The 17,480-nt window shown below is 35.6% G+C and overlaps 1 protein-coding gene and 1 long non-coding RNA gene across 3 annotated transcripts; both read left to right on the forward strand.

The window, feature by feature from the left end:
- The first annotated feature begins 3,193 nt into the window (after positions 1–3,193).
- LOC110446889 lies at positions 3,194–9,617 on the forward strand. The gene is made up of 2 exons (XM_021492232.1): positions 3,194–3,539; positions 7,100–9,617. The coding sequence occupies exons 1-2, from the start codon at positions 3,194–3,196 to the stop codon at positions 7,447–7,449; spliced, it is 696 nt and encodes a 231-aa protein (XP_021347907.1). The 3' UTR covers positions 7,450–9,617.
- Positions 9,618–9,875: 258 nt separating this feature from the next.
- On the forward strand, positions 9,876–15,363 carry LOC110446853. Of its 2 annotated transcripts, none has more exons than XR_002462511.1 (3): positions 9,876–12,376; positions 12,947–13,081; positions 13,808–15,363. It is a non-coding gene; the product is annotated as an uncharacterized LOC110446853 (long non-coding RNA). The 2 variants fall into 2 exon arrangements; XR_002462512.1 differs by having other exon boundaries at positions 12,951–13,081.
- Positions 15,364–17,480: the final 2,117 nt, after the last annotated feature.

Raw genomic sequence — 17,480 nt, forward strand, 5'->3', positions numbered from 1 at the left:
TCCATCTATCCTTATTCTCTACCGTTTCTTGTAACATGCTTTCAAAATACAATAATCAGTTCTTTTCAATTTCATCTAATACTTAACAAATGTTGAATATCCTTAATAACGATAAAGGATACCTGCCAAGTTTTAAGTACACCATAGCATTACAAACATACAAAACATAGTATGTACTTTCTCGACATCAGAGGCTTATTAAACCCTATATTTCCGCACCATAGCTTAATATACTATTAACATATGTGTCAAAAACAAACAATTGAGTTTCAGTATTAAAAAAGTTGTTCAGACATAAACTCATAACTGCAAAAAATGTTTTTCTACCTTGTTCTGATTTTTCCCCCCTAAACGCCCCGTTGTGATTTAACAAGACTCCCAAGTAATTGAATTCATTTACAATTTCTAAATTACACCCTTAATATGTCCGATTATTTTTCATTCTCAGATAACCCCCATTTCTAAACACAAGAATTTATGTTTTGTTAATATTGACAGTAAGACTCCATTTCTCTGTATAAGGTTCTAAAGAATTTAACATTGATTGTTGGCCCTCTGGCGTTTCTGAAATAATTACCATATCGTCGGCTTACATAAGTAAAAGCATATTTCTATCGATGGACAATTGTCAATTAAAAATTGCATTTCACAATCAGTTACATACAAAGCAAATAGTAGAGGTGATACAATTTTCCCTTGAAACAATTTATTTTCCCAATTGAAACAGTCCGATAATAGGCAATTTTGTTTTACGCAACATTTCACACAACTATACAAAGATCTAATTAATTTTAACAACTTCCCATCAATTCCTAACTTTATCAATTTGAACCATAAGTTTTGGAGATTAATAAAATCAAAGTCTTTGTGTTATCAATAAAACAACAATATAATATTGTTTATACCAAATTTAAGTATATTATGGAATAAAATAACAAAACACGGCAATAAAACCGTCCTACACTTAATAATGTATTTATTTAAAATGTAGCCCGGGCCATATGCCTTAATTGTACTTAATTTCTTTATTGCGTACACTATCTCTTCTGTTATATCTACATCTAATTCATCAAAAGTTACAGTAGAAGAGTTACTGTCGTACTTGTGCATACAATCATTTATGTCAACAATAACTTTAAGGTTCAGTTGCATATAATTTTGTAAAAGTGTTGAAGGAAATCAAATTCACTCAAATCATTTTTAATATTTTTCTTATTTTTTCTAAATGCTTGTAAAACCTTTTAGGGTTATACTTTCTCACATAATTCAGCATGTTGTCCTCATGACCCTTATATTGTTTCTTTAGCTTATATTCAAACTTTTTGTACATTGTTTTCTTGTTTATTAAATTGCCCCGATTTTCATCATTTTTACATAGATTAAAAACATACAGAGCGGTTTATACTTTCTATATCGTTCCATTCCACATTCACATGTTCATCATTCTTTTTAAGCGAAATTTGTTCAACAACGTCCGACATACTTGACGATGTACGGTTAAAACACAAACTAACATTAATACAAAAAGTGACTGTGCAGTGGTCGGAGTAAATATTAAAATCACCGGTTTCAAAACTGTTTTGCAAACAAAACAACTTTCTTCTGTAAGTTATCTATGACACGAGTTCCTCTAGCGTTATAAAAAGTTATACTACCTTCTGGATCATCTTAATGTCTACCGCTAACAATTCGAAGTGAAGAGGTTTTGGACATAGTTATATCTGGCGGCCAAATTGATAGACAGTCTTGTCCATACTTTTACGTTTTTCATACTATTATTATCAGCTGATAAATGATCTGTCTAATTATTTAATTTTCACAGTGAAATAAAATCAATTTGATAAAATATGTTCATGTGAGATGATGTAAGGCTAAGCTTGATTTTGTTTTAATCAATCAGAACTGTAATATCAATCTCAATTGCATTCAAAGCCGCCGATTTTCTCTAGAATAATTGGTTGTGTTTATACATCTTTGGTACATACACTAAGTTATTAACAAAGCTACAGACTTGGTATAATTATTGCGAGCAAATTGTACCAAATAAGAGATGAACACTGTAGCTTTGCGTGAAAGACCCCATTAGAATGGCACGCAACCTTGTTTGCATGCGTTATATGAAGACAATGTGTGATTTACTCCCACCTATATATACGTCTAACAGATACACGTATCTCGCGTGAAACACCCATGTGGGATACGTGTTTTTCCTACACTTCACCTTTTCCGTGATATTCCAATAGGGGAAATCAAAGACATTTCCGAAAACACATTTCAAATACTTTGCTTGTTATATTTTCATTAGCTATGATTATGAACTTCAGTTGGTTTCAATCCAAAACAGACATATATGCACCGTTGAAATATTCTATATTTCTTACTGCAGTGCAAAAAAGATATTATTTTATGAGAGTAATTTTCGATATTTCAGTTGTAAAAATGCAATAAATAACATAAAGAAGGAAAGACATCAGGTACAATTTGTGTCCATAACAGTCATAAACGTCAAAAGTCGAAAGCTGAAAGCTAGAGCGAAGTGCCCATTAACATGTACGGTCAAATCGATCCCGTAGAAAAACAAATGGAACTTTTCGACAATGAATTCAGAAGCTTTACGGGTTGTTTTTGAAGTTAAAATGTTCATAAATGCAATGCATACGGAGTCCAGGAAATCTCAAATATTAATGATAAAAACATACATTCCTGAACGAAGATCTTTTACTCATCGACATTAATAAGTTAAAGATGTGTTGTTTTTTTTAAAACTTTCATGACATGTGTGCGAATTATACCTTCATTATACTTGAACTCACAGGCTTCTGAACAGCAAAATTAAATAATTTTTTGATGATTTTTTTTTGATATGGCGGATCGCGTATATGGCATATTATTGTATTTGGAATGTGGAAAATCGTTTTCTGTAATCCGGTCTTACAGAGTTACATTTGTATGGCTGTTTTAATTATGAACACTGTTGAATATCTTTCGGGGATTGGGAACTATGGATTGCTCGTAATACTCCGCCTGAATATTATTAAACCATTTCACCAAGAACTGATAATATATATATACAGAAAAATATGTCATGTTATATTTGATATATATTATTGTCAAATGTCACATTTGGGTACTTCGTTACTGCGGAGAATCATGCAATACTACATTGCTAACACATTTCCATTAAAAACTGATAATGTTTATATTTTTGCCGAGAAATATATCCTGTCTTTGCACACCAATTCACAAACTCTCATATTTCTATATAGATCTGTTGAGAACTGTCCCTAGCGGCGTTACTGCGAGTATCAACAACCTTGACAACCTGTGCTCCACAACTGTGACCACATCAAACCAACAGACACAATCTACTTGGCCCTCGTCGACAGCTTATACACCCACATCCGCAGTGACTGGTATAGGCACCCTTGAACCTAGCAGCACTGATCCAACGGCAGTCATTGAAACCTCGTCCGAGTCAACACCTCCGCTGTCCAATGTCGTTACTTCCGTGAAGCTGGAAATAACATCACTACCGACGGGTAGGTTATGTTTCAATTATTCAATCCTAATTACTGAATACGATACAAAATCACCTACACGTTCGTAAAAAATAGTGCTACGTAACCATTTATTGAGTCACTGAGTGTTTAAATATTTAAATATTTTAATTGACCGACATAAAATAAATTCAAAAATATTTTTCAGCAAAACTGATGGTGTATTTTCAGAATCTATTTTCGAAATCAATACTGCTATCTAAAATGTATATGTTATCATGCAACACAATCAAACTGTAAGAACAAAACCAATCCCATGTGGAACATCTATATTGGATAAATCTTTCCGACAAAGGTGATACAAGTGACCCCTGTTCGTAAACATTTGAATTTCTAAGTATTGACTAGAAAGTGTACAAGAACCAACGTTTGTGTTCTAAATGTTCAGTAGCATATTGGCTAATATTTTGAAAACATGACGTCATTTTGGTGTTATAAATGACATAATTAAATTGACATTTTGGTCAGTGGAACAGTAGTTACAGCCAAACACAGTCGGCATCATACATTGCCTCACGGAAATTAACATTTTATCTCATCTGGTTCGAAGGACCATGGCGAGCTTATGCCATACCACATCGTCCGTCGTCCGTCGCCCGTTGCCAGTCCGTCTGCCAGCTTTTCCTTTAAAACGCTACTAGTCCTGAACAGCTTTATAAATGTTCACTACATTTGGAATGGAGCATCTTTGGGCAAATGGGGCTAAATTTTGTAGCCCTTGGTGAAGACGGGCGGGGCCGAATAGGAGAATTTGAGGAAGATTTTTAAAATCCTTCTTCCCCTGACCATTTGAGAAAAGGTCTAGAGCATCCTTGGGACTAAATTTTGTATAAACGGAAGATGTAGCCCCTTTGGGGTGGAGGGGCGGGGCCCAATAAGGGAAATTTAGGCAAATCTTTAAAATCCATTTCGTTTAGTATGAGTTATTTTAACCGAATTTGGTCCAAACAAATCTTTTGGCAAGAGGGACTTCATTCGTTTTAACAGAGATTGTGGCCCCTCTCGGAGCAAAGGGGACGGGTCCAGTGGGTGGACATATCAATACATGTTTATAATCCTCTTCCTTCAGTTTGTTTGGAGAAATTTTAACCAAATGTCAATTTGGTATAAATACAGGGGTGCTTTAGGGGGCAGAGAGGCGACCCCTATAGGGAAAATTGAAATTAATGTTAAAATCCTCCCCAATTCAAGGGGCAGAAATAAGACCTAATGAGGGACGGGTGTTGCTGAGAGAAAGAGCCAATCATTGGAAATAGTTGTTAGCCCGCAGGCAAATGACCTTATGCCATGGTGCGTCGTCCGTTGTTCGTCCGTCATCCGTCCGGTGTCAACTTTTTACTTTAAACAACTTCGTCTCAGTAACCAAAACGCCTAGGACGATAATATTAAGCCAGTAGCAGGCTTGGATAAAAGGCTACCAAGTGTGTTCAATTGAATGGCATTCGTCCATTTTCAAGGTCCCGGGGTCAAATATGTGGTAAGCTTTAAACAACTTCTTCTGAATAACCAAAAAAGGCCTAGGGTTACGACATTTGTTCTGTAACAGGGGGTAGGATCGATCTCTGGCTTGGGATTGACCAGTGGGATAGTATTGACCAGTGGGGTAGGATTGACAAGTGGGGTACTATTGACCAGTGTGCTGGGATGAAAGGCTACCAAGTTTTTGTTACAAACGAAGGACCTTCTTCAATTTTGAAGGTCATATGGGTCAAATATGTTAAAAACCTTTAAACAACTTCTCCACAGTAATCAAAATGTCTAGGATGATAATATTTGGCCAGCAGCATACTTAGATAAAGGGCTTCAATGTTTGTTCAAATTAATAACCTGTGTCCAAGGTCACAGGGGTCAAATATGTTAAAAGTTTTAGTCAACTTTTCCTAAATGGCCAAAAGGTTTAGGATGATGATATTTGGCCAGTAACATTCTGTGATGAAGGGCAAACAAGTCTGTTTAAATGAACGACATTGACTTCTTTGCAAGGTCACAGGGGTCAAATATGTGCTAATCTTTAAAGAAATTCTTCTGACTAGGCTTATGATATTTGGCCAGTAGCATGCTAGGATAAAGGGTTTACAAGTTTGTTCAAATGAATAACCGTGACTTATATTCAAGGTCACAGGAGTCAAATGTATTTAAAACCTTCGTATATTTTCTTCTCAGTAGCCAAAAACACATAGGATGGTGATATTACGCCAGTAGCATGCTGGGGAAAAGGGCTACAAAGTTTGTTCAAATGAATGACCTTAACTTATATTCATGGTAACAGGGTTCAAATTTGTGGTAAGCTTTAAACAAGTTCTTCTGAATAACTAAAAGGCCTTGGGCGTCGATATTTGGCATGTAACATGCTGGGATGAAGGGCTACCATGTTTTTGTTATAAACGAAGGACCTTCGACAATTTTCAAGGTTGCAGGGGTCAAATATGTTTAAGATATTTAAACAACTTCTTCTGAATAACAAAGAGGAATAGGACAAGGATGTTTTGTCAGTATCATGCTTTAAAGAAGGGCTACCAACTTTGTTTAAATGAATGACCTCGACTTACATTTAAGGTCACAGGGGTCAATTATATTGAAATCTTAAAACGACTTTTCTTTATAAAGAAAAGGACCAGAGTAATGATATTCGGTCAGTAGCATTCTGGGATAAAGGGCTAACAAGTTTGTTCAACTGAATGATCAATTGTCAAGGTCACAGGGGTCAAATATGTTTAAAACTTTTAAACAACTTGTTATTCATAAACAAAAAGCCTAGGGTGATATTTTATCCAGTAACATGCTGGAATAAAGGTTTACCAAGTTAATTTAAATCAGTGACCTTGACCTATATTCAAGGGTTAGATATGCTTCAAACCTTTATTCAACTTCCCCTCAGTAACCATAACGCCTAGGTTGATGATATTTAGCTAGAAGCATGCTGGATGAAGGGCTACAAAGTATGTTCAAATGAATATCCTTCGCCCATTTTCAAGGTCACAGGGGTCAAATACAATACTTTGTATGACCAAAAGGTCCAGGGTCTCTATAAATCAACATTGTATCCTTTGTTTTCGGATGAATGTCTCTATAAAACAGTATTGTATCCTTTGTTTTCTGACGAATGTCTCTATAAAACAACATTGTATCCTTTGTTTTCAGATGACTGTTTCTTAAAACAATATTGTATCCTTTGTTTACTGATGACTGTCTTTATAAAACACCATGGTATCGTTTGTTTTCTGATGATTGTCTCTATAAAACAACATTGTATCTTTTATTTTCTAATGACTGTCTCTATAGTTTGGAGTTGTTCAAAGGATGCAAGAAGAAAAGCTGCTTTTTTTGGCCACTCGATTTCTGAATTGATTCTTTTTCATAAAATGTGTCAATGCCTTGCCCAAATAATATGAAAAAAGCTAAAATTGCTTCCCCCGACTCGAAGGCTAAAAAGTAAATGGCAGTTGTATAGGACCATTTTACTCTGAAGAGAACGATCGACAATTCCGAGGCGGCTGCACGTCTCAAGTAAATTAATAATATAATCATGTTTCTGCTTCCAGCAACCGAGAAAACTGTAACGATATCAGCGACATGTTCAACATGTTCCTGCATTAAACCCACCCCGGTAGATCAGAACAAGTTGGAGGAAAGTCTCAGTAAGCTTAAAGAACAGCTACTCATCAACCCTAAGAAGCTGTCTTCATATAAGCGAGCTTTGACGAGTGCCCCTGACGACCGCAAATCTGCAGCTAACATTGGCTATATTGGCATCCTCGTCCTGTGTTTGGTTCCTGGGATCATCATTCTGTTAGATATGGGCAGGCTTATCAGGGAGTTCAAACAATTCATTATACGCCTCAGAAACTCTCAACGCACAACCGCAAAAATTACTCCAATCGAACGCACCTGAACACGCTTGACAATTACAAATTTTCATGTGATTATGGGATATTTCTCTCTCACTGACTCCGAAGCATTTGGCGTTTCTGTGCAACGTGTTCTTAGTCAATCAGCTTCCTCAAAATCCAGACTCTTTAATTTAAACGGCGGTATCTTGAATTGTTATGTTCACTGCATACATATTCAGCCGTCTTTTCCATGTCAGATTCCATTTTTATCTCTCAATATATACGATGACAGCAAAACTACAGTTTGAATAAGCAGAACTTTAGATTTGGAAAAATATTCTGCAGATCAAACATACAAAAAAAAATAATGTACTGTCGATTTCATAAAGAGGCTTAATACAAATATTTTAGATGTTTAGAAATTTTACACAATTGCAATATTCTGCAGACCTCAATTATACAAATTATTTGATATTTTATTCAAGCTGTCGATATTCTTTTACTACACAGCACCTACATGCAACCTTCTTCATAACTGGTTTTCTAGCATTACTTGCGAGGTTTAACACGTTCCCTATAAGTTAATTTGACGGAAAAACTACCCTAGTTATTGCGAAAACACTAAATCTGTGACGGGGTAGCAGTGGATATATGCCTGAAGCTTATTAATCTGCCAAAGGTTATTACTAAATAAAATACACAGAAATTGAAAAGTTTCACGTAACTGAATTAGAACCTTACACTTGAAGTAACTTTGTACTGCATTTAATGACTTTAAACAAAAGTTTGATTATAAAGCTAACAGGCACAAAAGCAAATAAAAGGATATCTTTTCAGGAGAAAAGTCTCCATCTAAACTAGCGTTTTGACCTGTGAATTTTTCGTGTGTTGAAATATAAAAAGCCAATAAAAATAAACTTGCCTTCTTTGAAATGATTATCATAAAGTATAAATCAACAAGAAAATAAACATGTTCTGAGGTAGAACACAATAGAAGGGTTGGTCGGGGCTAGCTAGTATACAGACCAGTGGGGGTCGGGGCTTAGCTAGTATACAACCCAGTGGGGTCGGGGTTTAGCTAGTAAACAGACCAACGGGGGTCGGGGCTTAGCTAGTATACAGACCAGTGGGGGTCGGGGCTTAGCTAGTATACAAACCGACGGGGTCGGGGCTTAGCTAGTATACAGACTAACGGGGGTCGGGGCTGAGCTTGTATACAGACCAGTGGGGGTCGGGGCTAAGCTAGTATATAGACTAACGGGGTCGGGGCTTAGCTAGTATACAGACCAGTGGGGTCGGGGCTTAGCTAGTATACAGAACAACGGGGGTCGGGGCTAAGCTAGTATACATACCAGTGGGGGTCGGGGCTTAGCTAGTATACAGACAAGTGGGGTCGGGGCTAAGCTAGTATACAAAACACTGTTGATCAACATATTATGCATGTCCATTGTTCGTCACACATGATCATCAACAAAACACAGCTGCATGTATTTCTTATTTAATGTGTTGTTATACTTATGTAAATATCGCTCAATTATGTACAGGTATGTATATGTAACACATATAGGTTTAAGCTTAAATTCGGCTGTGTAGTTCAATTGTTTGTTTCATATAAACAGTATGCACATTCGTTTTTGTTATTAAGCCACATTCTGTGTGTCATTCTTGTATTAGATGAGGCAGTGGATCTATTTAATGTTTGTATCATCATAATTGTATTGTTTTGTTTCAGTTTTGTTATTAATGCATGAAACAGTGTGTCTATTCCATTTTTTAATTATAACACAAATAATGTTTCATTCTTTTATGAAAGTCCTTTCTTCCCTTTTGTTGCTTTGATGAATATACTGGATATTATGCTTCATTCTTGTTATTCATAAGGCAGTGTGTCTATTCCATTTTGTGTTAAAACACAAAAACTATTTCATTTTTTTATATCACAATGTGTCTATTGCATTATTGTCTTTTCTAGGTGTTTTACGGAACATTTCATATTTGTGATTTATTATACATTGTGTCGTTTCCATTCTTATTATGAAATATTTGATATTCTCTTCCTGTGATTCATGAAACAGTGTGTCTTCTCCAAGCCTTTTCATGCTACATATAGGGTTATATTTTTGATGCAAGACACAGTGTGTCGATTCCATTTTTGATTTATGATTCATATAATTTTCGATCTAATGATTCATGACACAGTATGTATATTTCATGTTTTTTATTATAATACATGTATTGTTTTTATTTTTAATCATATATTAGACAGTATGTCAATTTGATATTTTGTTATTATGTATATCCTTGTGGCTTGTGAGACATTTTTGATTATGATGCACATAGTGTTTCGTGCTTGTGATTTATGTCACAATGTGCATATTCCTTGGTTTTTTTTTATTATGATTCATGTAATGTTCATTGTTTTAATTATGTGTAAGACAGTATGTCAAAATTCATTTTTTTTGTTATGATGTATATAATATTTCATTCTTTTGATTCACAAGACAATGTTTCTGTATTATTATTGTAATTACGGTAAATATAATATTTCACCTTTGAAATGCTAAGGTAATGGAGCTATTATATTTTTTGTGTTTGTAATACTTGTTAGTGATATCTTGTGATTGATGAAAAAAGTGATTTTAGCTATTCACCTGGTCCACAGGACTGATGAACTTATGAAATGGCGCAGCAGTTGTCTTTCGTCTTGTCATGCGTCATTGTTTCCTTAGAAAACTACTTCTCCAGAGTAAATGATACAATTTCGACCTATTTGGGGAATTTAAGCCTTGATGGAAGTGTGCGGAGTTGTTTGTTTGACATCTGGGGCCTGAGGAACATGGCATAATGTAGGCCCGTAATAGAGCAGAATAAGATTAGTATATCTTCTAAAGCCTACCAATCCTGAACGAAATACAAATTATGACAATATGTTTCAGGGTTTGTCGTGAGGACAATTCTTTCATCGGGAGCCTTTGAAAAAAATCGTGAGGCCACTGCATGTGGACTTGCGATGTCATGCATGTGGAGCGATGAGAAAAATTGTTCCAACTACAAACCCCAAAACACTTCTGATAAATCAACTTTATACAAATACCTTTAATATGTTCGCAGTCAAAAACCATATTTTCCGACTGACTTCTATAAGCCTCAGTGACATGTGTAAACAAATACAGGTTTTGTATGGAGGGATATAATGGACCTTAAAGTTATGTACAAAATATTTTTAAAGCAATATTCTTGTCATTGGCTTCTTCACATCAACTTTTGCACATTAACCGAGGCAAGGCGATCATGTCAATAAATGAAGATTGTATATCCCCTCTGACATTATTGGTAGGGCCTTAAATGTAAATTATAGGCATTTTCATTTCAAATGTCAACTCCTTATGAACAACTGTTAAATATTTCTAAGGCAAACTAATACTGGTTTGTATAGTGAAGGTGGTGAGGTCCCTAGGGTCAGAGATGGGATTCGTACGTAGAATTAGGAGTGTAAAGATGTACTACTTTAGAATGACTGCGATCTCCTCTATTTGGCTTCTAACACAGAGCGTGGACATGAAAAGATGGATGTATCTACGATAACGGGTTTGGGACCAGGGAGTGAGCCCCCCCCCCCAATGGTATTAACTCCCTGTATCATAACATGGAAACAGTTAAATATTTACCCATGCTTTGCTTTGGAGATATGACCCAATTCCTGGATACTTCCTACACCTTTGGAAGTTCTACCTGGATCTAACATTGCAACAGTTGAGATCCCTACACTATAACCATGTACAATGTACTTAAATGTGGGGTATGGAATACAAACACATTTAAGTTAGTGTTGTCTTGCGTGCCTTTGCGGATTCCGTCCTGGTTAAAGCTTATAATTCTTTTACTTTTTTGATAAACGTGTATGATATTCAACGGGTTTTTATATTGTGTAGAAAATTCCAGGTGACCTCTAAATGTCCCTCGGCCCATTGTTGCTATTATGGTAAGCATCATATACCACCAGTGTCATTGTGAGACAATGTTTCTATTCCATCTATGTATCAGACATTTTCTAAACATGAAGTAAAAATTCAATTGTTGTTATATAAATATATATAATTTTTACATTATACTGATATTTTGATGTATATAGATACTGATGTTATGATGTTTTTCCTATGTGTATTTTCATATAGTAATATTGTTTATTTTGAAACATGGGAAATTCTTATGTTTAGCTTATATGGCATAAAGTGCCCATGTGCTTATGCCATGAGGCGGAGTCCATCGTCGCCTGTGTCGATTACCCGTCTGCCATCTGTCCGTCGTTTGCTCTTTCGTCACTACTTTGAAATAATTCTTCTCAGCAATATATAATCATAAATATCGGTTAGCATTATGCTGATGATGAGCATGACTTACATTATATGTCAAAGAGATCAAAGTGTCGCAAAAACACTTCTCCTAAAAAACCTTAACACCTGCAGTCTTTAATTTACCGTGTAACTTGCTGAAGTCAACAGCAAATATTTGAAATAAAGTCTACCATCCTATAAATCAGTAGAAGAGGAATGGTATATCGCATGAATAGCTTGCTGATGTAAAAGGACACTATAAACTATGTTCGCACACATTTATGGCGAAAAGAGTTGAAACTGTGTAAAAATCAAACAAATAAACCTTATTAGACCAAGCCTTATTATTGTTGAAATTCTGAAGTTATTGTTGAAATTCTGAAGTTAATACAAATCTTAATTTGCCACCATGATCCCAAATTTGTGTTTTCAAATAAACAGGTCAACGATGCAGGCCCATGGACATTTTTTAATCATTATTGATTTTTTTTTATATTATATTGTTGTTGTGATATTGATGTTGTGAGAGATCAATTTGTTGATGTGTTGTGACAAATTCCGAGATTGGATTTATTCTTACCAATGGGAAATTACACAATTGCATTGATCTGACGTTGAAAATGGGAAACAATCCGGACAACGGCTCGGGTGCAAGGTACGTACGATTACTCAGTCCTATGTCGTTATACCAATGTTAGTGTTTACCACATCAATCGAGTATCCAGATGTCAATAAGACATAGTTATTTACTTTGATTACATTTGAAAACTTATGAGATGATAACTCCAATTGAGTACAAGCAAATTCGTTTTACAGGGCGTTGCCATCTATTTGAACTGCACGTGCTAAACTTGGGGAATTAACGTATAACCTGCACAAAAGAAAAAAATCCCCTAACGGAAGTGAATGTCCTTAGTACGAATACTGTTGTGGGTTAAATATGCAACTCAGCACATATGCGTTACCATGAGTGATATGCTGCACCAAATATAAACGAAAAAGTAAACAAATAGGTAAAAAAAGAGTAAACATTTCTTGTTTTCCTCGATTATTTTAGGGCGTTTGTTAACCGATCTTTCCGACAAGACGGGAAAGACTCGAATAATTTCCGAATGACGTGCACGGCTCGACGAGAGAGCCAAGTAGTCCATAAGGTGTGTTATTGATAACTAGATAACACAATAGCGTGTTGATGCAATCTTTATATTTCAATTTCTTTTGTCAGATAGACGTCTTGGTTACATGGAAGACGGAGCAACATTAGAACGATACATTCATGGGGGCCGTATGACGTCACGTTGAGTTTTAGAGAAACAATCACCTTCATGCTGCTATGCAGACGAAACATACAGATTAAATTGTAAGCTTTACGTAATTAACGTTCACTGTAAGTACTTGTATATCTGGAGAAGCACGTGTTTTTCAAAGCATTGGCGCCTCTTGAGTCGTTTGCAAATTAACGATATTTTACAAATATTTATTCGTTCAAATTTAACAAGGAGATAGAATCATACCAGTCCTAGAGGTCACCTGTATAAATAGGAAACCTGTGTTTAGAGACCACGTTTTAAACTCCTTATCTCAATCCTGTCTTGTTCACTGCCTCTGTACTAAGAGATTGCATGCAAAAAGACACCACTTAATGATATGCTTGAAGATGGCCTCTGAATACAGGTTTCAGTGTAAATATTTTATCTCTTATTAAACTGAAAATCCTCGTCAATAAGTTGAATAGAAGAGTTCGTTTAATATCTTTCTCCATCAGTGAATGATTGGTACATGTAATAGCGGGCAATATCGCTGTTAACTTCACTGATATAGCCTCTTTCCTTATAGTTCTACACTAAAACGTATCAATTAAATGATTCCCACTCAATGTTTACCCTACCGTAACAAAAACGTTACTTATCTCGTATGGGCTACAGTACTCATTCTTTGTTTGATTTTGTAATTTTCAACAATTATTCAGTATAAAGGCTTTTGTCCAAATCGATTTATCAGAATTAAGATTTCTTGTCGTTTTCCTTCAATCAATTAATTATTTATCAATGAGCTGAACTTGGTTTTTTTATATGGTTTTAAACAGGAAGTGAGTGAAACATCAAAATTAGAACCAGCTGCTTAAAGTGATGTCATCACCAAGTAGAACCGCGGCTTGAAGTGACGTCATCACCAAGAAGAGCCACTGTGTGAAATTAAATCACCATCATCAATGAAGCTCCATGGTTCAGTTGTGTTAAGATTGATTCATGTTTCATTTTTTTTATATATATTTTTTTAATATATCTTTTTTCTTAATTTGTACAGACATCGTTGATTTTCTATGTATGTTATAATAAGAGTGATACTTTTGGGTCCAATGTCATGAACAGTGTTTTTTTCGATTTTAATTATAATGAAAATATAAAATTCCGCTTTCATAACATAGATCCTCATCTCCCGGTCAATCAATATAATGTAATACACGAACATATATGCTCAGCAAAAAAAGAAAGGTTAACACACCACTCCCTTGGGGACAACCTCCATATCGGTTAAAGTAGAACATTCGGGAATGGAATACCTAGACCAAGTGGTATCCTATTCATTGAAATCATTCAGCTGTAAATGTCTGTGTGATCAAAGAGTTCCTCGTGTGTTTTTGTAAATAATTCGTGAATAACGCAAGTGCCCAGTATAAAACGTAAATGGAATTCCTCTGCTACGATGACCTACTACGATTGAAAACTTTAAAAACAATGAACACAAACACGTATTTTTACATTCCTTGGCTGTCACGAGGTCAGAGGGAAAGTGCTGGTCGTCAAGTTGCACAACAATTTGGTTGCAGTTTAAAGAGCGTAAACCTTTTGTCAAATCGTTTTAACCGAACTTGGTCGAGGTGTGAATGTTCACGAAGCGGAAGACACCGTGTAACGTCTGCTTCTCGGGAAAACCTCCTGAAATGGCTAATCCATCTGCAAAATCACAGATACTACTTAGTCGTCCTGGATCTGCCGAAACCTTCCAAAACCACTTGAAAGTGTATAACACGATAATTCCCCACTGCATACGAGTCGCGTCAAGGTAACTGTTTTAAAACAAAACAATGTTATGGTTTTGGGTTTTTCATCTAAATCACTCGACATATCGTCCATAGTCCACATTTGGAAAGTCTTTGGCAATACGTTCAGAAACGTCAAAATCAGCGGTTTAACTTGCAGGAGATAAAGCTTTGACCGATGAATAAAACACTATCCCTCCTAACCTTATCCGTCAGTTTTTAAGTTCAATTCTTAATTATTATATTTTTTTTCGGCGAAAACAGTGATCATACGTGGTATTATACAGGCGACTTATGAACCTCGACTAACCTTCCCTAAACATGGAATAAAATCAACTCAGCACGGCAATGTTTTTAATAAGAAATTAATTAACCAACACTTCACCGAACAACATATTATTAAATTGAAAAATAAAAAAAACTTTTGGTGAATTATTGTATATTATATAACTACTTGACCAAATGTAAGACGAGTCGTTGACTCAACTTTGTCAACAAGTATATAAATAAAGACTATTATACACTTGCATTAAATAGCTTAATGGAGTGCCCACCCTTCTTTTTTCCTGAGTATACGTACCGTGGGATGAAAATCTGTGTCACGCCCCCAAAAGTGTCTGTTTAAATCTGACTTGATTAGATACAGAAAATTGGAGAAGTTGCAGTATTTCTAATAATCAACTGCATTCATCGGCAATAAAATATTATTGACATTTTGATCTTGGCCCAGTTGCCCGGATTAACAATTTACATTGATAGCTTATATGGTTCCTTTGTATAAGATAAATGTACCATACAGTCTCGAGAATAAGCAATGGATTAGTAACCAGGAAACTATAAGAACACATAACTGTTTTGGTGTATACTTGTTTTTGATTCTGCGTGTATAGTAAGATATCTTGAATAGACGCGATTCGAACTAGCGCTGCAGAAGGTCACTCCCTAAGGTCAAGGTCACTGTTACTTAAAGGCGTTGTGCATTGTGGTATGCAGATGTTCAAAACGGGTTTCAAAGGGTTCTTAGGTCAATATTAAGGTCACTGTTTCCAAAGATATGTACATGATATATATATATGAGGATTTTTTTTTTATATATATAATAGTCAAGGTCACTATTACTAAAAATAGACTATCGCGGTTAAAGTCCTTATCTCAGAAACCAAAACACTAGGATGGCTACGGTCATGCACATGGCGGGATATTGCTGACCTATCAGTGCTCTACTTCTGGCAGTTCTGAGGTACAAATATACAGCTGTTTGAGAGTGCATAAAAGGTGGTTAAATACTTTTCCCTTCTCGATTTTGTATTAGAATCACAGTTTGGATGACGCTTCGACATTTTTTGCTGTTTCATTAATTTCTGGAACTAATGCTCAAATAGGTGTTTTGTACCAAAATAACTACTTCTACGCTATGCAATTCTTCGACGTTTTCTTAATGAACTACAAGAAGCTTCGAGTTTTGTCTAAAACGTCTTCCGAATGACTAGTTCGAATCCTGGCTATTATAGATTAGTAATATTGCACTGTCGCCAATACAGTTTTGTGATCGGTATGGTTTTATCGCGAGGTATCAAAGATAAGAAATATCGTAGAAACAGCTTAATATTGAATCACGTTTATCAAGTAATAATCAGGACCTAATACATATATCATATCAATTTCTGTAACCTTCCATGTATGGTATATACGGCAGTAGACGATGTTAAAATGATAACAATCCTTGATGTGTTGATCCAAACCATTTACCAAACAACCTTTGGCGATTTGGCCGTGAACTAAGCCTGATTGAGGCCATGTTGTTGATACCAAGTCACGTCGGCAGCATGGCATTGTCTGGTAGACCTCCTTACCTAGACCGGCTGTTAGAAAACTTCTATTTAAGATGATTCGGCATCACGTAAATGTAAACTTTCTGTCAACACACACTTTGACCGGCTGTTTGGTGGCTACTTATTGTATTTTTAACAGTGGTAAACTGATTTTACTACCACAGTTTTACCTAGTGAAAAGTCATTCTACGAAAAACAGGTGTGACTACAAATACTTGTTGCTTATAATAAACCCAATTGGATATTGTGTTGTTTTTACGAAATTATGAACCATCGCCGTGCGACTTCGGCTGTTAAACACAAATCAAAATGTATAACCCCCCCCCCCTTCCTTGAACATGTGCAAGATGCTGCCATTTTGTTTTCTATAAGCGTTTACCTACAGCAAACCATTGCTGATTTTCGAGACTTGTCTGTATTCGATTAAGCCTATTTAGGTCACCATAGAACTATACTATTGCGATCGTCTTTTGTCCGGTGTCTCGTGTCGTCGTCGTCCGTCCGTAAACAATTCACGTTTTTGACATATTCTCTGTGATCTAATCCCCAAGGGGTCCGAGAGGTAGGAACAAAAGGGGTCAAATTGGCTAAAATTTCAACAAATCCTTCTTCAGACTCAGATTATCTGGAATAAAATACATGTTTTTGTCCATAGATCGATAGGTATTTGGATGCCTTATGCAAATTATTAGTTGGTTGGATTGATCATCGTGTGATTGGAGTTTGATATTATAAACATCAAAGGGATTGAGGGGTGGGCCTAAATTGAGCCAAGTTGGAGAAATTAAAACAAACTTCTTCTTCAGACACAGTTTTACTGGAATCATACACTTTTCATGGATGGAAGGGCAAAAGGCGTTTATCTTTTCAAAACTGAATTTTAT

Source organism: Mizuhopecten yessoensis, unplaced genomic scaffold (genome assembly GCF_002113885.1).
Source record: "Mizuhopecten yessoensis strain PY_sf001 unplaced genomic scaffold, ASM211388v2 scaffold3023, whole genome shotgun sequence".
Taxonomy (NCBI): domain Eukaryota; kingdom Metazoa; phylum Mollusca; class Bivalvia; order Pectinida; family Pectinidae; genus Mizuhopecten; species Mizuhopecten yessoensis.

What these genes read in the sequence shown, in the direction of transcription:
- LOC110446889 (XM_021492232.1), top strand. Translation starts at nt 3,194, where the DNA reads ATGTTTATATTTTTGCCGAGAAATATATCCTGTCTTTGCACACCAATT. An exon ending in AATAACATCACTACCGACGG is followed by an intron (nt 3,540 to 7,099) that starts GTAGGTTATGTT and finishes TTCTGCTTCCAG; the next exon opens with CAACCGAGAAAACTGTAACG.